Here is a 23,188-nt window from a genome sequence, read left to right as displayed (position 1 = left end):
ATGATTAGGTGTGTCCAAACTTTTGACTGGTACTGTATATATTGCTCATTTTTTATTGTACAATTTCTGAGTGAATTCAGAAACAGTGGGATTCTTTTTGGATTTCAGTCTTCTGTCACCTCTTCAGACATCTATCCAACATATTAGCCCAACACACATCTTTCTGAAATTCTCAGATGTTTGCTAATCACACAAAATTGAATTGTCATTAGGGAACAATTAGGACTATAATAATGGTGTCCCAGTTTATCTAACCTGCTGTCCGTCTACCAAATGCAAACTGAAAATATGGTTGACTCAGTGTACACAAACGGGCGTGTCATGCCCCCTGTGAAGATAAAAAAGTGTTTGTGTGATTAGGAAACATCTTGAGGATTTCAGAATTGTATCGTGTTGGGTTAACATGTTGGATAGATGTCTGAAGAGGTTGCAGAAGACGGAAATGCATTCCGAATTCACCCTAGAAGGTTATTCATCCATTCCCAAAGATAGACATTCTTCCCAAATACTAATGACAATACATTGACAAGAACATAATTAGGCAACACACTAAACCATTTTTATCTCAGATAGTAGGCCTAAACATACACAATCTCAGTCCCTCTCATGCTGTTTACAAGGCTACGATTCACGTCCTAAATTTTGGTTTCTGACACGTTAATGTTGCAGTCACGACACAAAACCCATGCTGAACTGGGTTCACATTTTCAGGAAGCCAATGGGTGCTGGGGTCTCCATAACAAACCAGGGGACTCCATACATGTTCATTATATTAACCTTGGCACTCCCATAAACATTACCAACTGCTTGGAGGAGACTGAAATGTGTGTGACCTGGGATGCGTTCAGGTAGAAATATGTTAGATAGAAATATGCTATATAGAACAAACGTGCATCTCTGACCTGTAGAATAAGGAATCACGTCGGGTCTATTCGTTTCATTTCTGTCTGCAACGTTCGGCTATTGAACGTGGCCCTAGAGAGTCAAAAGGGTGTCCGGCCCCCTAGCATCCAATCAGGGCTCACATGTCGGAGAGTGCGAGGCCGGTTTATGGTAGTGGTGAACGACTCCATGATTCACAAGCTTCTCAGCTACTATTGACTGTAGGTGCGTTCCTCTGCCCAGGCGTTGGTGGCGCATGCCAGAGCTTATGCCTGGAGAGGTATTTTACATATCACCTAACCACATATGTTATAGCAATCTGGTGCCCGACGGCACAGTCGATGATGTGGCACGCAACCGTTGGTTGATGCATGCAACGTCTGAGCAGGGGAATGCCACCCATTTCTAGATCAACCCCAGAGTCAATTAGTGTCATTCTGACCCAGCCTTCCACAGCTGAATCATTGCTCTGTACAGTGTGAGGTCACACAAATCTACCTTCCTGTCACTAAACTGTATGCAAAACACTGCTGCACAATGAGTATTTATGTTTTTTTATTAACAAAGAATGAACTTTTTATGTACGAATATCATACAGAATTAGAAAATAAAATTATAGTATATAACCCATGGTACAATTGCACTTTGGAATGTCCTCCCCTCTTTCTCCTCTGTCACTTGTCCGCCTTGACGAAGGAGGCGAAGACACTGTCCTCTTTCTCCAGCAGCGCCTGGGGTCTGTCGTATTCTAGAATGAGCCCTCTCTTCATCACTATCACCAGGTCTGCTTTCAGGATGGTGTGGACACGATGCTGAGTAAAGAGAGAAAGAAAAAAGTAGACAGAAATAAACAGATTAGGTTAAAAAGAAATACAAATGTTTTCAACAACTTCCGTGTTTTGACATTCAGGGTTACATAGATTACAAATATATATGCTAGGCACATGGGGGGGAAATCCGAGCTGAGTTAAGCGTGCGTAAATGGGAACGTAATTCCCTTTTCATGCACTTTTCTCTCTACCCGTATTCATTCAGACCTAGAATTTAAGCCTGAGAATAACAAGCATGCTATTCGTTTGGGTCGAGATCAAAGAAATGAAGGTGTAGCGGAGGTGTGTCTACAGACACACCATATTCTGACCTTTACTTAATTCCCCCAGAATTCCACCACTACGCGAGAGGAAATCATGAATCGAGGTCGAGCGAACCTGCTGGTTCCAAGTGGAAAAAGCATTTACTTCCTTTTTCCCCCAATAGAAATAAAAGCATTATACATGCGCTGTCATTTATAAATTGATAAGAGTTATAAGAACTAGGATTAGAAATACACATAGCAATTGTTTTAGATTATTTTTCCTTGTGAAACCAGTCATATGGAAGCAAACTGAAAATCATATCAACATGACGAATTGCGGCCCCTTTTCCACAGTGAAGCAGGCTATAAATAGCTGTGCCGTTATTCAGAATTGTAAGCGTATGCCTTCATAATTTATAGGGATTAAATTTGGAGACCCAAGCTATAGGCTTCTGTAGCGCCGAACCTGCCGAGTTGATTTATGAAAGCACTTTAGAATATTTTAATTATATGCCCGGCCTTTTCTCATTTTTATTTTACAATTTGTATCATATTAAATATTAGCCACTATCGGGAGCCATCTGTACCTAGCTATCTTCCTCGAGGACCAGAGTTCTGCACCAGAACTGTAAATAATGTCTCCTAGGGTTCTCTCGCAATCTCACTTTCCCATGGGAAACCACCATATATGGCTGCCTGGTAGTCACTTTTGACTCTTGATATTCTAACTTAAGATAATAAAAAGCATATTTGCTCCCACAGAATACAGTCCAATAGAAAAAACAAACCAGCGGCCCTCCAGCACTGCACTACCAGTTCAGATTGTTATATGTCTATGTTACCCAGTTCTACCTATGCTATATCTACACTCCCCCCGTATGCATTTGGAAAGTGAAGCTACAATTTAAAATTTGCTCTAAAATCCACCATTTTGGATTGAAGATCAAATGTTTCATATGAGGCGACAGTACATATGGCCCCTTTTATTTGAGGGTATTTTCATACCTGTTTATAAATGAAAGCATTTGAAGAAGTCAAAAGTATTTGGACAAATTCACCTATAGAGTATTAAAGTAGTCAAAAGTTCAGTATTTGGTCCTATATTCCTAGCACGCAATGACTAGATCAAGTGTGTGACTCTACAAACTTGCTGGATGCATTTGCAGTTTGTTTCGGTTGTGTTATGTTTTGCCCAATAGGAACTAAATGGTGAATGATGACGAGTCATTTCCTTTCTAAGTGAGTAGATATGATATTTCTGGACACATAAATTAATCCTGATAGTGCCATGATTCCGAAAAATCATCAATGAATCACGAATAATGAGGATTGACAAAGTTACAGAGGCTACAACAAAAGATGCTAACCTCTCACCATTACCAATAACGGGAGATAAACATTGTTTGGGGGGGGGGGGGTATTTTTGTCCCTCTGTAACTTCCTCAATTTTTATCATCCATAATCATGGTAGAATCCACACTAATGTAGACGTGTTGAGAAACATCTATTCTTATTCTCAACATTCTATTCTTACTTACAATCAAAGTGACAAAAAGGACACAATACATTATTCATTCTATTCCTATTGGGCAAAACATAATCCGAAACAACCAAAACCAGCTGTAAATGCATCCAACAATTTTGTAGAGTCACAAGTTTGATGTAGTCACTGGGTGTGTCTGAGCAGTAAGTCTAACGAAGACGACTGGACCAAATGCGGCGAGTGAAGTCGGGAGAGGTGCATCTGTGATAGCCGAAAGTCAGACACTGTAGTGGTTTTCCGACGGCATGGCTCAGATCAACATGGCAGTGTCAACATAGCTGCTACTGTTTATAAAACTTTTCTATACCCCCATATCACACACTCAAACTGAAAATATAACGTGTGTACAATTAATTGATACGATTTCAAATATACATTTAATTTGTAAACCCTGTAGCTTTAGAATCACGGCAAAGTTGGTTCCTGTTTCAGTCACTTCTTTGGCCACGTTCGCGTGGGTCAAACCAAAACACCCTAACGACTAACCAAATAGAGCCTCCCACAATGCAGGTTATGGCTGCATGGTGCAGTTGGTGAAAAGCGACTTCATCAAAAACTACATTACAAAAATCTTGTGATTAAAGGTCAAGTTCAAGCAGTCGACATGTGATACAATTTTTATACCCATAATGCAACACACTTTGAAAGACAGTGACCAACGAGGGTCGCCGCCTTGACAAAAGTGATCCGCTCGAACGCAACCATTGTGGGCCAGGAAAATAGGACCAAATACTTTAACAGTACTTTAACACACTAGAAGTGACTTTGTCCAAATACTTATGACTTCTTCCAATTGGGGGACTAAGTACATAGTGCTTTAATTTCTAAATGGTAAAATAGATGTGTATGAAAATACACTAAAATAAAAAGGTGACATTCTGTACTGTCGCCTCGTATGGAACATTTGATCTCAAATCCAAAATGGTAGAGTATAGAGCCACATTTCACTGTCCAAAAACATACGGAGGGGAGGGCATGTCACAACCTCTCAAGCATTTGGATTACACAAGACAAAGGTCATAGCAAAAGATACTTACTGCTATAGTAACCACTGTTCTATCAGCGAAGGCAGTCATCACCACCTTCTGTAAGATGCTTTCCTGTGGGCACAATACAAACCAAACACAAAGTCAGAAGAAGAATAGGAAACGCTTACAACATGATAGACTTACATCCATGATTCTTACGCACAGAGCTCACTGTACTTACAAAAAAGGTCAAATAGTTTGTGCCTCCACTATTTCATTAAAACATGTTTTATATTACGTCACGTGTTAAACACAAGTAATACCAGAGAGTCACATGATTACTAGAGTCAAGAGTTAGAGGCCCAAAATTCAGTGTAATGATTCCCTAGTTTACATTATCAACAGCAGAATTTCCACCTAAGCCTTTATGTCAACCCAAAACATCACTCCTCTTCACTCTAATGCTGTCCGATCCCTCTGCTGCGCTATTATCTCCCATTTAAGATATGCTCCATTTCCCCAGGGTTACCGCTGCGCTACTGTGAGCCAGTGTAGGCCCGTCACTGTGACAGGCAATTTAAGTGTGTGTGCGTGAATGTGCTCGCGTACGTGTGTGTGTGCAGCCAGCGTGCTGCAGTGAAAGGAACCTATTTAGGAAGCCCCACTGATTCCCCTTGGGTTCTCTTATACTCCTACCCCCTTTAAATGCATACCTCTATTCTCCCCGTTCATCTTTTCAATCAATTACTTTATCCTCTTGTTTTCACTCAACATATCCCCTCCTCCCCGTTTGCCGTTCACCCACCCTCAGCCTCCTCCACACTCGCACTCTCTCCTCTCCCCTTCTCCCCTCCCAACTCACCCTCTGCCTTCCCATTCCACCTTATCTCGTCGTTTTACCATTCTGCCACACACACACACGTCTCACCGTGGCCATGTCTATAGAGGCTGTGGCTTCGTCCATGATGAGGATGCTAGACTTCCTGACGAAGGCTCTGGCCAGACAGAAGAGCTGTCTCTGGCCCTGGCTGAAGTTCTCCCCTCCCTCTGTCACTGTGGCGTCTGCAACACAACAAATATTATCGCCATAATACTAGACTTACTGCACGATACATATCTTTAGCCTGAGAGAACATTTGTATTACAATGACACGACATGACCTACAAAAACATCACATAAATATTGGTAGACTTGTGCTTGACCCCATGAAAATGGATGTGTCAACTCAGTCAAATGAATTGACCTTTTATCTGGCTGGTCAATGATAAATATCAAATCAAACATTTAGCAACATTCAGTCTCTACATCTCTCTGTCACTGTCCAGTGTACATAGCCACCACACACACACTCTGATATTTCTTAATCTCTTGTTTCCTTCTTTCTTGGGATCACTTGTGTATTAGTATTGTACTGTTAGACATTTACTGCTGGAGGTAGGAACACAAGCATTTCGCTGCACCTGCTTTAACATCTGCTAATCTGGCTACGCGACAAATCCACTTTGATTTGACACACTTTCTCCGTCGTAACTTGGGTACATCATGTGCGATAATTTCCTACAGCCATTAGTCAGCGAGAGCAGAAAGAGAGAGAGAGAGTCTAAAGTTTGAAGCTAGCTGCCCTAACATCTTACAGCCACGATACAGAATGTACTCTAGGCTAGAGCTAGCTGACACATCCAACTGATCAGACAATGGGTGAGAGGACGCGCGATTGGTCAAGGCACCACTGCTCTCAAACCACCTTCATCTATCTTAACCAACCAGCAGGGTTGATCTGGGGTCAACTCAGAGCGGTTGCTGCACTGCTATACTGCTTTCCAAATCATACAGTATATAATGTTGTTGAGCCCGATACATCTACATCTCATTAAGCTCCAGCTCTCATCTCTGAACGAGCTACGGTAGAACTTCAGAGCACGCACACACACACACACACACTTACCCAGTCCTCCTGGTAGGGTCTTGACTACAGGTTTTAGCTGAGCGATGTCCAGAGCCTCCCACAGCATGTCATCAGTAGCCTTCATCTCTGGGTCCAGGTTAAACCTGATGATCACACACACACTGACAGAGTCATGCACTCAACAACAACAAAAAGGTTCTTGAGGGGTTCTTTGTCAGAGGTGAGGGTGATGTGTAAGCCTTTTTTGGGGCATATCAGGAAGGGGGTTTTAACTGCTGTGATGGTTGTGAAAAACCATCCTGTTTTTTCCCTCTCTACCACGATTTCCTTTATTCCATGAAATGCTACACTTAAAAAGTTACTGCAGTTTTACGCCACACTACAGGCAACTGGTTGCAGTGAAAGTACGGTAAACAACAACCAGTTACTGAATGTTGTGTATTTGGGGCTGCAGATAGCCTAGTGGTTAGAGTGTTGGACTAGTAACCGATCTGTCGTTCTGCCCCTGAACAAGGCAGTTGTTCCTGGGCCGTCATTGAAAATAAGATTTTGTTCTTAACTGACTTGCCTAGTTAAATAAAGGTCAAATTAAAACATTTGTGCCAACTGTCAGTGGAAGTGTTGTACCAGTTTAAGTGGTTGACATTTTAACAATATCAGTTCTGCAATTATTGTAAGAGCATGTGACAATAAAGAGCTGCACTGTGAAGAGGTTACTGTGCATTACATCACCGTAACTTAATGGCAGTTAGTTTATGCAAAATTTGCAGCTACTTCCATGCAACTAACTGATAACCAGCTATTTGAATATCCAGTAACTGCTAGTAACTTAGTTACAACTAGCTGCCAGTACCATCCTGTACTTTCACAGAACTTTTCTGATTACGAGCTAGCTTAACATTAGTTGACAACTACTAAGCTTTTTTTGTGGTGCGCACACTTGGGACCCAGCCTCACCTGGCCTCAATATCTTGGTTGACAGCAAACAGACTTTTCTGTCACACCATCAGGTCAGTGAGCATGACATAACTGCACATTAAATTGCTGTGAAATTTACAATAACTACTTGCAGCCAGCTGACAGTAAATTATTGCAAAATAAACTTCCTCGTTACCAACTGCCATTAAGTTACTGGAAAATTAACAGTGCAGCTCTTGATTGTCACACACTCTTACAAAGATTGTAGAACTGGGAGTGGACAAATGAACCGTCATCAACATAACGATAAAACAACTTAAACTGGTACAACACTTCCCCTAATGGTTGGTACAAATACAATATATTTTAGACCATGCCCCCAAATATGCTAATTGGGGGACATGCCCCCACCTACATTTCAAAGTGCAGTAATGATTGAATGCCTTTTTCCCCATTTTGTTGTGTTACAGCCTGAATAAAATAGATACATTTTGTCCCTGGCCTACACACAACACTGTCAAAGTGGAATTGAAATGAAAAGCTGAAATTTCAGGAGTTAAAATGCACATAACAAGTCACATAATAAGTTGCATGTACTCTCTTTGTGTGGAATAATAGTGTTTAACATGACTTTTTGAATGAAAACCTGTACCCCACACATACAATTATCTGTTAGGTCCCTCTGTCGAATTTCAAACACAGATTTAACCACAAAGACCAGGGAGGTTTTCCAATGCTTCTTAAAGAAGAGCACCTATTGGTTTAATGGGTAAAAAAAAGCAGACATTGAATATCCCTTTGAGCATGGAAGTTTGAAGTTATTAATTACAATTTGGATGATGTATCAATACACCCAGTCACTACAAAGATGCAGGCGTCTTTCCTAACTCAGTTGCTGTAGAGGAAGGAAACCGTTTAGGTATTTCACCATGAGGCCAATGGTGACTTTAAAACAGTTACAGAGTTTAATGGCTGTGATAGGAGAAAACTGAAGATGGATCAACAACATTGTAGTTACTCCACAAGGAAGCCTGTACAGAATATAAAATATTCCAAAACATGCATTCTGTTTGTAAAAAGGCACTAATGTAATACTGCAAAATATTTGGCAAAGCAATTCACTTTTTGTCCTGAATACAAAGTGTTATGTTTGGGGCAAATCCAATGCAACACATTACTGAGTACCACGCTATATATTTTCAAGCATAGTTGTGGCTGCGTCATGTTATGGGTATGCTTGTAATCGTTAAGGACTGGGGAGTTTTTCAGGATAAAAAATAAACTGAATGCACAGGCACAATCCTAGAGAAGAGGCTGATTCAGTCTGCTCTCCACCAGACACTGGGAGATTCACCTTTCAGCAGGACAATAACCTAAAACACAAAGCCAAATCTACACTCTAGTTGCTTATCAAGAAGAAAGTGAATGTTCCTGAGTGGACAAGTTACAGTTTTGACTTAAATCGACTTGAAAATCTATGGCAAGACCTGAAAATGGTTGTCTAGCAATGATCAACAACCAATTTGAAAAAGATGGAAGGATTTCCAAAATAATAATGGGCAAATGTTGCACAGTCCTGGTGTGGAAAGCTCTTAGAGACTTACCCAGAAAGACTCATAGCTGTAATCGCTGCCAAAGGTGCTTCTACAAAGTATTGACTCAGGGGCGTGAATACTTATGTAAATGAGATTTCTGTATTTAATTTTCAATACATTTGCAAAAATATGTTTTCACTTTGTCATTATGTGGTATTGTGTGTAGACAGGTGAGACAAATAAAATAATTGAATCCATTTTCAATTCAGGCTGTAACACAACAAAATGGGGAATAAGTCAAGGGGTATGAATACTTTCTAAAGGCACTGTAAGTACCTAACAGTGTGTGCCGTAAGTGTATCTGAAGTATTTTATAACTGTAGAACCTGTCATTGGTTCTACCTGGAACCGGAGGGTTCTTCATGAGAGGGTTCTAAATGGAACTCAAGTGTTTTGGCAAGTGTCTCATTCCACTCATTCCAGTGTCTGTGGGTATTTGCTCCTCCCTTGTACTTGATTGATGCATTATGGTCACTAATTAGTAAGGAACTCCCCACACCTGGTAGTCTAGGTCTTAATTGAAAGGAAAAAACTAAAACCTGCAGATCCTTGGCTCTCCATGGAATGAGTTTGACACCCCTGCCCTACAGGGACAAAATGAAGAACCTTTTTTGGTACAAACTAGCACCTTGTATTTTGAGAGTGTATGATTGGATGAGTAGTACTATCTCATAGCAGGTCTTGATACAGTATAACCTATAGGTATACTTCAAATCACACTCATGTACAGTGTCAAACGAGTATGCATTATTTACTGTACAAGCCTCACAAGGATGTTTTTCTCGTTTTATCCCATTCATCAAAAACTCGTATTATTTTCTGTTGTCTGATTGTGTAATTTTGGGCTTCTTCTGAATTAGGTTGATAGGGAGACAGTACTGCAGCACCCAACCCTAAATGATTCACTTCCTGTTTAGCTTGGTGCAAGACTTTTGAGCCGTCCAAAAATAAATCACTACAGTTTAGTTTTTCCGAGAGGCATCCTGCTATCAGACACTTCCTAAGATAACTGTGATTGAAGTTTCAACAGTTGTCCAATTGACCCAGATACAAGTGAGAGTAGCTTCCATCTCTCATTTCCTCTCCTAAAACAACTCACACTAGGCAGTGTTTTTCCGGGAGCACAGCACAAGGTGGTTTAAAACCTCAATACTTTTGGCTCAACTACCTATGTTTGTCTCAAGGTTCTTCACTCTTGGGGATGCAGGCTTTTGTTCCAGCCCAGCCATAAAACACCTGAATCAGCTAATCAAGGTTTTGATGATGAGTTGATTGGTTGAATCATGTGTAATGGTGCTAGCCACACTGAAGACAATGTGGCCCTCCAGAACCAAGAGCAAAGACCTCTGATCTAGATGGAACCGTAGTGTGAGGATTCTCTTACCGGATGGTTCCGCTGAATAAGATGGGGTCCTGGAGGATGATGGAGAATCGAGACCTCAGGGTCTGCAGAGGCAGCTTGGCGATGTCAATGTCATCAATGATGATACGCCCTGTTGGGAGAGTTGATCAGCTATGTTGGATTGACCCAGTCAAGCACAGGAGCTTATCGGGAACTTTAGTTTTAGTGTCGTAACAGTAGGCAGTGTTTACCCTCGAACATGTCGACCATGCGAAAGAAGGCCAGGGAGAAAGAAGACTTCCCACTTCCTGTCCTGCCACAGATCCCCACCTGGAAACCACAGGAAGTCTGTTTCATCTTCATCACCACTACACAAGTCTACAGTCTAAATTCTCGACTCCCTTCCTTCCATTTTTCTCTATGATACCTTCTGCCCAGGGCTGATGTGGGCGTTGACTTGTTTGAGGACAGGTTTCAGGGTGGTGTCGTAACGCACACTCAGGTTCTCAATCTGAATCTCCCCCTGCTGTGGCCAGCCATCCGGCACCTGAGATGCAGCTAGAGGGAGAGAGGGGAAGAGATAGGAGAGACAGACAGAGAGAGGGAGAGACAGGTGAGCGCCAGGAAAAGCAGAAGAGAGAACTGCTCTGTGGCGACTAGGTACGGTGAGGTTGGGATGTCCCATGTTCCACAGGAGTAAGCCTTTACTCCAGAACTTGAGCATGCCTGGGATATACTGTAGGCAGTGGTAAAAATTGAGCCAGAGCTACCCAGTTTGGGCTGGAGCTAGGGTTAGGTTTAGACTTAAGGGTTCAGGTCAGTGCATGATTAGGGTTAGGGTTGAACCGGGATGTGGATCGGAAACTAGTGTTAGCGTAAGTGTTGGGGCTGGACCTAAGAGGTGGTACGGTACTCACTGAGCAGTCCTTCGTAGTTCTCAGGCTCAGTCTGCAGCAGACCATTGATTCTCTTGACTGAACCCAGCTGAACCTCCATGTCTGCCAGGTTACGAACCATCCAGTTCAGGTAGTTAGACACCTGGGACACAGAGACACAGTCCGATCAGACAACCTCATTATGGACTTGCAGAGAGACAGGTACTGTAACGAAGGTGGAGACATGAGTTTCACTAAATTAGGGGCTTGACCTCAGTCCTTTCATCAAGAAATATGTGACTATATTAGAGGTTAGACCTTAGACACACACACACACACAAAAACCAGAACGGTCCTCACCATGAGTGCGTAGGTGAGTCCCAGTCCTACCAGGCCAGTGGAGAGGTGGTTATACAGAGAGTTAGTGATGGAGGCCACAGCTGCTATCAGAACCACACAGGCACCTATGTACTCCTACAGTATAGAGAAACAGCATAATAGTGAACATACAGACCCATATGTATCCTAGTGTACAGAGCAACAGCATAATAGTGAACATACAGACCCATATGTATCCTAGTGTACAGAGCAACAGCATAATAGTGAACATACAGACCCCGATGTATCCTAGTGTACAGAGCAACAGCATAATAGTGAACATACAGACCCATATGTATCCTAGTGTACAGAGCAACAGCATAATAGTGAACACACACACTTATATACTCCACGGAGACAAAACAAACCGTTAACACAAAGGTAACCATTTAGTGCCATAGAAATAGAAAAAATACTCCGTATCAAATCCATATCATCCTGTCATATTCAAAATTCCCATAGAGGAAACAGTCACCCAATAAAAAGTGAGAAAACATGGAAGAACTTGATCAGCACGGGCCATACAAGTCAAGTAGAGTAAACTCTAGTTTAGAGTAGAACTCATTACCATGCGGACCTCTAGCCAACGATTGGCTGCTGTGAGAAAGAGCGAGGCGATGTTGTTGGCATCAGTGAACTCCAGTAACCTCTGTCTGAACTTGGGCTCATACCTGGGAGGAGAGAACCATTGAGTAACATGTGTAAGTGGCGAAACACACAAACTCCTAGCCGTTGCTGTCAAAATGGATGAGTTAAAAAAAAATCTTTACTTGAAGGCCCGGATGGTGGTGAGGCCCTCCACTGTCTCTGAGAAGTGGGACAGGAGAGGGAGCTGGGTACTATCCTCCAACTGCTGGAGGTCCCTGACCAGGGAAAGAAAGCAGGAGATGGAGAGGGAGATACAAGACAAATAAAGAGACAGACAAAGGGGGGAGATACTGAATACACAGCAGCAAAACAAGTGACAAAATCCCAAACCAAGCGCTCACCTAGAAGCGACCCGGAAGTACTTCTGTATGAAGTAGCAGGCGATGGCCAGAGGCACCAGAGCAATGAGGAACACAGGGGTCACGTAGGAGATGACCCCCAGGGCCGACACACACAGCAGGGTGGAGCGACTCAGACACTCCAGGGTGGCAGGGATGTGCTGGGGACACAACCACCAATGAAACATTACATTGCTACCATCTACCAGGAAAAGCAAGCAAAGGGTTCAAAGGCTGAAGCTACTTCCACAGCCATGAAGACAAATAGGAATTTGAAAGTTCCAAGGCAGTATGGTGGTGGCTATTGCCACTGTTAACACACAGAGAAAGGTGGTGCTGAAATACCTGGTCTATGGTGTTGGTGTCAGAGGAGAACCTGTTGAGGATGCTGCCCAGAGGAGTGGTCTCAAACAGCCTGGAGGAGACAACCACATACTGTAGATACACCTTATACAGCATGGTTCATATTTACAGCAGATTATTATACCTGAAACGTACAGTTATAGTCGGAAGTTTACATACACTTAGGTTGGAGTCATTAAAACTCATTTTTCAACCACTCCACAAATTTCTTGTTAACAAACTATAGTCTTGGCAAGTCGGTTAGGACATCTACTTTGTGCATGACACAAGTCATTTTTCCAACAATTGTTTACAGACAGATTATTTAACTTATAATTCACTGTATCACAATTCCAGTGGGTCAGAAGTTCACATACACTAAGTTGACTGTGCCTTTAAACAGCTTGGAAAATTCCAGAAAATTATGTCATGGCTTTAGAAGCTTCTGAAAGGCTAATTGACATAATTTGAGGCAATTGGAGGTGTACCTGTGGATGTATTTCAAGGCCTGCCTTCAAATTCAGTGCCTCTTTGCTTGACATCATGGGAAACTCCGAAAAAAATTATAGACCTACACAGGTCTGGTTCATCCTTGGGAGCAATTTCCAAACGCCTGAAGGTACCACATTCATCTGTACAAACAATAGTACGCAAGTATAAACACCATGGGACCACGCAGCCGTCATACTGCTCAGGAAGGAGACGCGTTCTGTCTCATAGAGATGAACATACTTTGGTGCAAAAAGTGCAAATCAATCCCAGAACAACAGCAAAGGACCTTGTGAAGATGCTGGAGGAAACAGGTACAAAAGTATCTATATCCACAGTAAAACAAGTCCTATATCGACATAATCTGAAAGGCTGCTCAGCAAGGAAGAAGCCACTGCTCCAAACCACCATAAAAAAGCCAGACTACGGTTTGCAACTGCACATGGGGACAAAGATCGTACTTTTTGGAGAAATGTCCTCTGGTCTGATGAAACAAAAATAGAACTGTTTGGCCATAATGACCATCGTTATGTTTGGAGGAAAAAGGAGGAGGCTTGCAAGCCGAAGAACACCATCCCAACCGTGAATCATGGGGGTGGCAGCATCATGTTGTGGGGGTGCTTTGCTGCAGGAGGGACTGGTGCACTTCATAAAATAGATGGCATCATGAGGCAGGAAAATTAGGTGGATATATTGAAGCAACATCTCAAGACATCAGTCAGGAAGTTAAAGCTTGGTCGCAAATGGCCCCAAGCATACTTCCAAAGTTGTGGCTAAATGGCTTAAGGACAACAAAGTCAAGGTATTGGAGTGGCCATCACAAAGTCCTGACCTCAATCCTATAGAAAATTTGACTCAGTTACATCAGCTCTGTCAGGAGGAATGGGCCAAAATTCACCCAACTTATTGTGGGAAGCTTGTGGAAGGCTACCCAAAACATTTGACCCAAGTTGAACAATTTAAAGGCAATGCTACCAAATACTAATTGAGTATGTAAACTTCTGACCCACTGGGAATGTGATGAAAGAATAAAAGCTGAAATAAATCATTGTCTCTACTAACAGGGAATTTTTACTAGGATTAAATGTCAGGAATTGTGAAAAAAGGAGTTTAAATGTATTTGGCTAAGGTGTATGTAAACTTCCGACTTCAACTGTATGTTTTAAAGCTCATCTGTACCACCTTGAGTAGAAAAAGCTGATGACACATCAGCAATGTTTCTGTTACAAATTTTGAGGAATTTAATTTTAAAGCAAGAAGACAATGGAAGTAACTTTTCTTCTTGGCCACCACATCTAAAACGGTTCGGTACAGAGTAGTGTTGGGTCGTTCGCGAACGAGTGTCTCTTTTTGAACGGATCTTCTTGGTGAACGTCGGTAACCCGAATTGCATCGGTGAAAGAGCCGTTCATTTGGCTCCCAAATATGCATACTGCTACCACTGCTTTTTGAGCTCAAAACAATGTTTTTCTGCAGACAAGGTAGAAACTAATTATCTACAAAGAGGGTGAATCCTGATTGCAGAAACAATCAGTAGAGGGGGAGAGCGTGTCAATCTGGTCCACGCTGATTCTTTCAGTGCCAAAAAATATACACTGCTCAAAAAAATTAAGGGAACACTTAAACAACACAATGTAACTCCAAGTCAATCACACTTCTGTGAAATCAAACTGTCCACTTAGGAAGCAACACTGATTGACAATAAATTTCACATGCTGTTGTGCAAATGGAATAGACAACAGATGGAAATTATAGGCAATTAGCAAGACACCCCCAATAAAGGAGTGGTTCTGCAGGTGGTGACCACAGACCACTTCTCAGTTCCTATGCTTCCTGGCTGATGTTTTGGTCACTTTTGAATGCTGGCGGTGCTTTCACTCTAGTAGTAGCATGAGACGGAGTCTACAACCCACACAAGTGGCTCAGGTAGTGCAGCTCATCCAGGATGGCACATCAATGCGAGCTGTGGCAAGAAGGTTTGCTGTGTCTGTCAGCGTAGTGTCCAGAGCATGGAGGCGCTACCAGGAGACAGGCCAGTACATCAGGAGACGTGGAGGAGACCGTAGGAGGGCAACAACCCAGCAGCAGGACCGCTACCTCCGCCTTTGTGCAAGGAGGTACACTGCCAGAGCCCTGCAAAATGACCTCCAGCAGGCCACAAATGTGCATGTGTCTGCTCAAACGGTCAGAAACAGACTCCATGAGGGTGGTATGAGGGCCCGACGTCCACAGGTGGGGGTTGTGCTTACAGCCCAACACCGTGCAGGACGTTTGGCATTTGCCAGAGAACACCAAGATTGGCAAATTCGCCACTGGCGCCCTGTGCTCTTCACAGATGAAAGCAGGTTCACACTGAGCACATGTGACAGACGTGACAGAGTCTGGAGACGCCGTGGAGAACGTTCTGCTGCCTGCAACATCCTCCAGCATGACCGGTTTGGCGGTGGGTCAGTCATGGTGTGGGGTGGCATTTCTTTGGGGGGCCGCACAGCCCTCCATGTGCTTGCCAGAGGTAGCCTGACTGCCATTAGGTACCGAGATGAGATCCTCAGACCCCTTGTGAGACCATATGCTGGTGCGGTTGGCCCTGGGTTCCTCCTAACGCAAGACAATGCTAGACCTCATGTGGCTGGAGTGTGTCAGCAGTTCCTGCAAGAGGAAGGCATTGATGCTATGGACTGGCCCGTCCGTTCCCCAGACCTGAATCCAATTGAGCACATCTGGGACATCATGTCTCGCTCCATCCACCAACGCCACGTTGCACCACAGACTGTCCAGGAGTTGGCGGATGCTTTAGTCCAGGTCTGGGAGGAGATCCCTCAGGAGACCATCCGCCACCTCATCAGGAGCATGCCCAGGCGTTGTAGGGAGGTCATACAGGCACGTGGAGGTGCCCACACACTACTGAGCCTCATTTTGACTTGTTTTAAGGACATTACATCAAAGTTGGATCAGCCTGTAGTGTGGTTTTCCACTTTAATTTTGAGTGTGACTCCAAATCCAGACCTCCATGGGTTGATAAATTTGATTTCCATTGATAATTTTTGTGTGATTTTGTTGTCAGCACATTCAACTATGTAAAGAAAAAAGTATTTAATAAGAATATTTCATTCATTCAGATCTAGGATGTGTTATTTTAGTGTTCCCTTTATTTTTTTGAGCAGTGTATATCTATCTAATAATTTGGCCAGGGACACATTTATTTGAACATGATCTGACATAATGGTAACCTCATTTCTGGGCTTCAAATTGGACATGAGCTTTTTTTAATGGTTCTAGGTTGATTTCTTTGGCATTTTGAACGAAGAGCCGTTTGGGAGCCAAATGAGCTCCCCGAAACAGACTTAGAATGCCCATCACTAGTACAGAAGCCCAACCACAGAGTCATTAGTTATCGGTGATCTGACACTGCGCTGGCGTTGCCGTGGTTTCAGTGTGTGGCAGGCAGATGGGCCTCTGGGTAATGGGGCGGAACACAGCGTTTACAGTGTCTCACCAAGCAACCCAAAATGACCGATCATCACACACACACACACACTAACGCATTATACACAGGCACACACACACTCACAACCTGCCCTCCCTAGAGTAATAATAGGTACCATAAAATGCACGTGATGCATCAAACCTACACATGAACGCGCACACCTTTACCTCATAGGGGCCAGTATGATCTTGCTGAGCAGGCTGTGGTGTAGTTCTTTGGCCACTCTCAGGCCTGTCCACTCTACGGCCACAGAGGTGACCAGACACAGAACGATGCCCAGACAGCACAACACACTGAACACCGACAGGTACCACGAGTGGCTGAACCCACACTCCTACAGGGGGTACACAGGGAGAAGAGGGTGGGTTAGAGAGCTGTGTGTGTGTGTGTGTGTGTGTGTGTGTGTGTGTGTGTGTGTGTGTGTGTGTGTGTGTGTGTGTGTGTGTGTGTGTGTGTGTGTGTGTGTGTGTGTGACTAGACATCAGGATATATGATAAACAGCAGCAGCACTGTATATGATGATTGTACGTGCGTGCGTGTCGAGTCAGTTTAAATGTGTGTGCATGTTATGTGTGTGTAAGCAAATTATGAAGTGTGTGTGTATGTAGTTTGAGCTTCATCACACTCTGGGGTCATTAGAGAACACGTCACAAACCAAAATAACATCACACCCCTTCTCTCACAGACACTCTCTCTCTCACACACACAGAAAAATACTATAGTTTAATATAGAATACTACAGTACTTACTATAGAATTCTATAGTAAATTGTAGAATACTGTAGAATACTACACTACACACTCTAGTATCCCTCAATCATTGGTAGTACTTACTATAGAATGTTGTAGTATACTGTAAAAAATACTATAGTAAATACTAAAGTATTATCCGAGAAAAAAAACATTTACTACAGTTACGTCCACAAAAACACTACAGTCCGTAAAAACACTACATTTAAAAAATTTGTTTACGGAAAATGTACTCTTTTAGTATTTCTTCAGGAGGTTTCCTCAAGGAGAAAGCCTCCACTTCTATGTCAAAGATAATAAAACAAAAACGCTATAGTAAATACTACAGAAATGTGTGCAAAAACAATACAGTAAATACTATAGTATAAACTACAGTTATTTTACTACAGTATGTATACTATAGATAACTGGAAATACTACAGTAAATACTACATTATTCATTGTAGTGTCTTTGCTGACTTAATACTACAGTGAATACTACACTGAAATCAGACAAAGCACTACAGTGAATACTATAGTATGTATACCATAGTATACTGTAGTATCTTTTCATGTGGTCACACACACAAATACATAACAACACCTAGTTCCCACTCAGAGTAACCCTGAGCTCTACCATCTGTAACATGAACTCTAGTGATGAGGAATAGTGACTAATGAGGCAAGAATTAGCTGACTACGTTGGCAAATGAATTAAAGTCACCAAAGCTGAACCGGCTAAATTTGGACATGGGTGAAACCACTGCTGACACTATATTGGGCCCCCACACCACCCCTACCCCTCCCTCCCTCTCTTTATTTTCTCTCCATCTCTCTCCCTCTATTTGTCTGCCTGTCTCTATGTCACTCTCCATCTGTGCCCTGTCTTCTTTCCCTTCCTCTCGCCTCCTCCACTCTAATCCAGGGCAGTGATATTAAAAGATAAAGGCTAAATTAACCCCTGAGGTAATCTATATAGCGATTTAACACAATCAAACATTCAGAGCCAAACCCCCTCTAGCCAAGGATAATAAAGTGACTGGGGAAATGAAAGGGATATGTCTTACAAGTCAAATAATTAATTTATGTTTCCTTCAGATGAATTAATCAGTCAGACAATCACTGTAAGGGCCTGACAAAATGAATGGGCTTCTAATTCAAGGTCAAAGACAATTTAAGGGTTCTGTGCGTTGGAGATTTCTTATGTCCTCCCCAAAGTGTGAAAGACGGAGGGGGAAAACACTGAAGCTAATGAACACAGAAACACCTTTGATAATCAGACATTTGGGATGTAACCCATATGGGTGTGTGTGTGTGCAATTGTGTATGAGTGTGTGTGTGACGGGGAACAGCTGTGTTTGAGCCCCAGAGGGAGATGCAGCAGTGATTGTCATGCATACTGTCAGTCTTTCTGTTGCCAGATTGAGGTTTGTTCGGTGCAGTGGGCACGAGGTAGCCCTCACAGCTGCAGTGTGCATTGGGTCTCTGTTAGATAGCGTGACAAAGGTTTGGAGTGTCCCCACATGTCTGTGGCTAAATTGGCTCTGGTTAGAATCACTAAAGCAATAGAGCATTGTGTGTGTGTGTGTGTGTGTGTGTGTGTGTGTGTGTGTGTGTGTGTGTGTGTGTGTGTGTGTGTGTGTGTGTGTGTGTGTGTGTGTGTGTGTGTGTGTGTGTGTGTGCGCGCTCACGTACGGTGTGTGAGAGAGGGAGCGAGACTATGATTAGGCTAAAGTGTAAAAGTACGTGAAAGTGCAGACATGTCTATTTGTATGTGTGTGTGTGTGTGTTTGTACGTGTGTGGGCGTAACTATCTACTGTATCAGCTGCTGTCCCCTGCCACCCTCTGGATGACTGTATGAAATGTGACCTGGCATTAAGCAGAGGACACACAGTCTATTAATAAGAGGCTGGGTTTAGTAGCGCCAGGATAACCCACACACCTGCCACGGCCCTAATGTGTGAATGACACCGCTTACCCTCTCCTGTAATTATATATGCATGCTTGCGTGTGCGTATACTCAATTCCTAATAACGGTAATGACATTACACAACTCTAATTACATTACAATAGCAATGCCATTTGTAAAAAGGCTATCTAAGTGTCCAAATATGATTGTTATATTCTGAATACAGAATGAGGTTGGGGAGACATTGCCATGATGAGAATATCAATCCTACCTTTGTGAGGGTAACATTTATTGGAACCTAGAAACGCTTCCGGTTATAATTCACAATCAACAGAGACCATGCAACAAAAAAGATATACACTGCTCAAAAAAATAAAGGGAACACTTAAACAACACAATGTAACTCCAGGTCAATCACACTTCTGTGAAATCAAACTGTCCACTTAGGAAGCAACACTGATTGACAATACATTTCACATGCTGTTGTGCAAATGGAATAGACAAAAGGTGGAAATTATAGGCAATTAGCAAGACACCCCCAAAAAAGGAGTGATTCTGCAGGTGGTGACCACAGACCACTTCTCAGTTCCTATGCTTCCTGGCTGATGTTTTGGTCACTTTTGAATGCTGGCGGTGCTCTCACTCTAGTGGTAGCATGAGACGGAGTCTACAACCCACACAAGTGGCTCAGGTAGTGCAGTTCATCCAGGATGGCACATCAATGCGAGCTGTGGCAAAAAGGTTTGCTGTGTCTGTCAGCGTAGTGTCCAGAGCATGGAGGCGCTACCAGGAGACAGGCCAGTACATCAGGAGACGTGGAGGAGGCCGTAGGAGGGCAACAACCCAGCAGCAGGACCGCTACCTCCGCCTTTGTGCAAGGAGGTGCACTGCCAGCGCCCTGCAAAATGACCTCCAGCAGGCCACAAATGTGCATGTGTCTGCTCAAACGGTCAGAAACAGACTCCATGAGGGTGGTATGAGGGCCCGACGTCCACAGGTGGGGGTTGTGCTTACAGCCCAACACCGTGCAGGACGTTTGGCATTTGCCAAAGAACACCAAGATTGGCAAATTCGCCACTGGCGCCCTGTGCTCTTCACAGATGAAAGCAGGTTCACACTGAGCACATGAGCACATGTGACAGACGTGACAGAGTCTGGAGACACCGTGGAGAACGTTCTGCTGCCTGCAACATCCTCCAGCATGACCGGTTTGGCGATGGGTCAGTCATGGTGTGGGGTGGCATTTCTTTGTGGGGCCGCACAGCCCTCCATGTGCTCGCCAGAGGTAGCCTGACTGCCATTAGGTACCGAGATGAGATCCTCAGACCCCTTGTGAGACCATATGCTGACACATGCACATTTGTGGCCTGCTGGAGGTCATTTTGCAGGGCGCTGGCAGTGCACCTCCTTGCACAAAGGCGGAGGTAGCGGTCCTGCTGCTGGGTTGTTGCCCTCCTACGGCCTCCTCCACGTCTCCTGATGTACTGGCCTGTCTCCTGGTAGCGCCTCCATGCTCTGGACACTACGCTGACAGACACAGCAAACCTTTTTGCCACAGCTCGCATTGATGTGCCATCCTGGATGAACTGCACTACCTGAGCCACTTGTGTGGGTTGTAGACTCCGTCTCATGCTACCACTAGAGTGAGAGCACCGCCAGCATTCAAAAGTGACCAAAACATCAGCCAGGAAGCATAGGAACTGAGAAGTGGTCTGTGGTCACCACCTGCAGAATCACTCCTTTTTTGGGGGTGTCTTGCTAATTGCCTATAATTTCCACCTTTTGTCTATTCCATTTGCACAACAGCATGTGAAATTTATTGTCAATCAGTGTTGCTTCCTAAGTGGACAGTTTGATTTCACAGAAGTGTGATTGACTTGGAGTTACATTGTGTTGTTTAAGTGTTCCCTTTATTTTTTTGAGCAGTGTATATATATATATACACACACACAAGGGTCAACTCAGATAGTCTGTGTAGAATTTTTTTATAGCTATTTAGTTAGCCATTTAGCAGACTTATGGCTTGGGTATATAAGCTGTTCATTAGCCTGTTGGCGTCAGACTTGATGCAGTGGTACCGTTTGCCGTGAGGAAGCAGAGAGAACCATCTATGGCTTAGGTGGCTGGAGTCGTTAATGATTTTCCGGGCCTTCCTTTCACACCGCCTGATATAGATGTCCTGGATCGCAGGGAGCTTGGCCCCAGTGATGTACTGGGCTGTCCGCACCAACCTCTGTAGCGCCATGCGATCGAGGGCGGTGCTGTTGCCATATCAAGCAGAGCTGCAGCCAGTCAAGATGCTCTCGATGGTACAGCTGTGGAACTTTTTGAGGATTTGAGGGCCCATTCCAAACCTTTCCAACCTCCTGAGGGGGAAGAGGCTCTGTCGCACCTTCTTCACGAATGTGGGCGTGTGGAGCATCTGAAGTCCTTAGTGATTTGGAGTAACTTGGAGCTCTTGACCTGCTCCACTGCAGCCCGGTCGACGTGGATGGGGGTGTGCTCGCCCCTCCATTTCCTGTAGTCCACGATCAGCTCCTTGGACTAAAGTTGAGGGAGAGGTTGTTGTCCCGGCACCACCCTGCCAGGTAACTGACCACCTTCCCTGTAGACTGTCTCATCGTTGCCGGTGATCAGGCCTACCACCGGCGTGTCGTCGGCAAACTTGATGATTGTGTTGAAGTCGTGCAAGCCCAAGCAGTCGTGGGTGACCAAGGAGTACAGAATGGGACTAAGCACACACCCCTGTGGGGCCCCCGTGTTGACGGTCAGCGTGGCGGAGGTGATGTTGTCTACCCTCACCCCCTGGGGTCAGCCCGTCAGGATGTCCAGGATCCAGTTGCAAAGGGAGGTGTTCAGAGGATCCAGTTGCAAAGGGAGGTGTTCAGACGAGCTTGGAGGGAAAATGGTGTTGAACGCTAAGATGTAGTCAATGAACAGCATTCTCTCACAGGTATTCCTCTTAACTGCAGAGGCTTTAATCCAAACAGATCTAAAGGGTTTTTAGGTCTTGACACAGTTTTCCCATTCATGCAGTTCTTAATTGATATATGCAAATGAGACTAAGTGTAGCTCATGGGCAACACACACGTATGGAGGATCCATCTGAGAGAGTTTATGTGCATTACGTCTAGGTCAGAAGTACTGCATGTAAATCAATATTTGTTTTGTTGGTAACATTATTTGATGGTCCTATTTCAAATGTATTTACCTGGTATCTAAAATCAACATTGTAGTTGGCTGAATTATCATGTACAGTGGCTTGCGAAAGTATTCACCCCCGTGGCATTTTTCCTATTTTGTTGCCTTACAACCTGGAATTAAAATAGATTTTTGGGGGGTTTGTATCATTTGATTTACATAACATGCCTACCACTTTGAAGATGCAAAATATTTTTGTGTGTCAAACAAACAAGAAATAAGACAAAAACCCAGTCCCAGGGTCCTAAGCGTGCATAACTATTCACCCCCACAAAATCAATACCTTGTAGAGCCACCTTTCTCAGCAATTACAGCTGCAAGTCTCTTGGGATATGTCTCTATAAGCTTGGCACATCTAGCCACTGGGATTTTTGCCCATTCTTCAAGGCAAAACTGCTCCAGCTCCTTCAAGTTTGATGGTTTCCGCTGGTGTACAGCAATCTTTAAGTCATACCACAGATTCTCAATTGGATTGAGGTCTGGGCTTTGACTAGGCCATTCCAAGACATGTAAATGTTTCCCCTTAAACCACTCGAGTGTTGCTTTAGCAGTATGCTTAGGG

The 23,188-nt window shown here is 43.6% G+C and overlaps 1 protein-coding gene across 1 annotated transcript in view; it reads right to left on the bottom strand.

Moving 5' to 3' along the window:
* Nucleotides 1-1,556: 1,556 nt before the first annotated feature.
* abcc8 (ATP-binding cassette, sub-family C (CFTR/MRP), member 8) overlaps nt 1,557-23,188 on the bottom strand; it is a 109,943-nt gene continuing 88,311 nt past the window's right edge. The window contains exons 26-39 of the mRNA XM_039018049.1: nt 16,955-17,121; nt 12,815-12,884; nt 12,473-12,630; nt 12,254-12,346; nt 12,052-12,154; nt 11,466-11,579; nt 11,148-11,268; nt 10,658-10,788; nt 10,482-10,560; nt 10,273-10,381; nt 6,415-6,518; nt 5,397-5,530; nt 4,538-4,600; nt 1,557-1,694 (exon numbers count right to left, since the gene is read on the bottom strand). Of these exons, the coding sequence (XP_038873977.1) occupies nt 1,557-1,694; nt 4,538-4,600; nt 5,397-5,530; nt 6,415-6,518; nt 10,273-10,381; nt 10,482-10,560; nt 10,658-10,788; nt 11,148-11,268; nt 11,466-11,579; nt 12,052-12,154; nt 12,254-12,346; nt 12,473-12,630; nt 12,815-12,884; nt 16,955-17,121 (1,584 nt within the window). The remainder of the gene's footprint in view (nt 1,695-4,537; nt 4,601-5,396; nt 5,531-6,414; nt 6,519-10,272; nt 10,382-10,481; nt 10,561-10,657; nt 10,789-11,147; nt 11,269-11,465; nt 11,580-12,051; nt 12,155-12,253; nt 12,347-12,472; nt 12,631-12,814; nt 12,885-16,954; nt 17,122-23,188) is intronic.

This window comes from Salvelinus namaycush, chromosome 21 (genome assembly GCF_016432855.1).
Source record: "Salvelinus namaycush isolate Seneca chromosome 21, SaNama_1.0, whole genome shotgun sequence".
In the NCBI taxonomy this organism is placed as follows: domain Eukaryota; kingdom Metazoa; phylum Chordata; class Actinopteri; order Salmoniformes; family Salmonidae; genus Salvelinus; species Salvelinus namaycush.
This window is presented reverse-complemented; position numbering and strand designations above follow the sequence as displayed.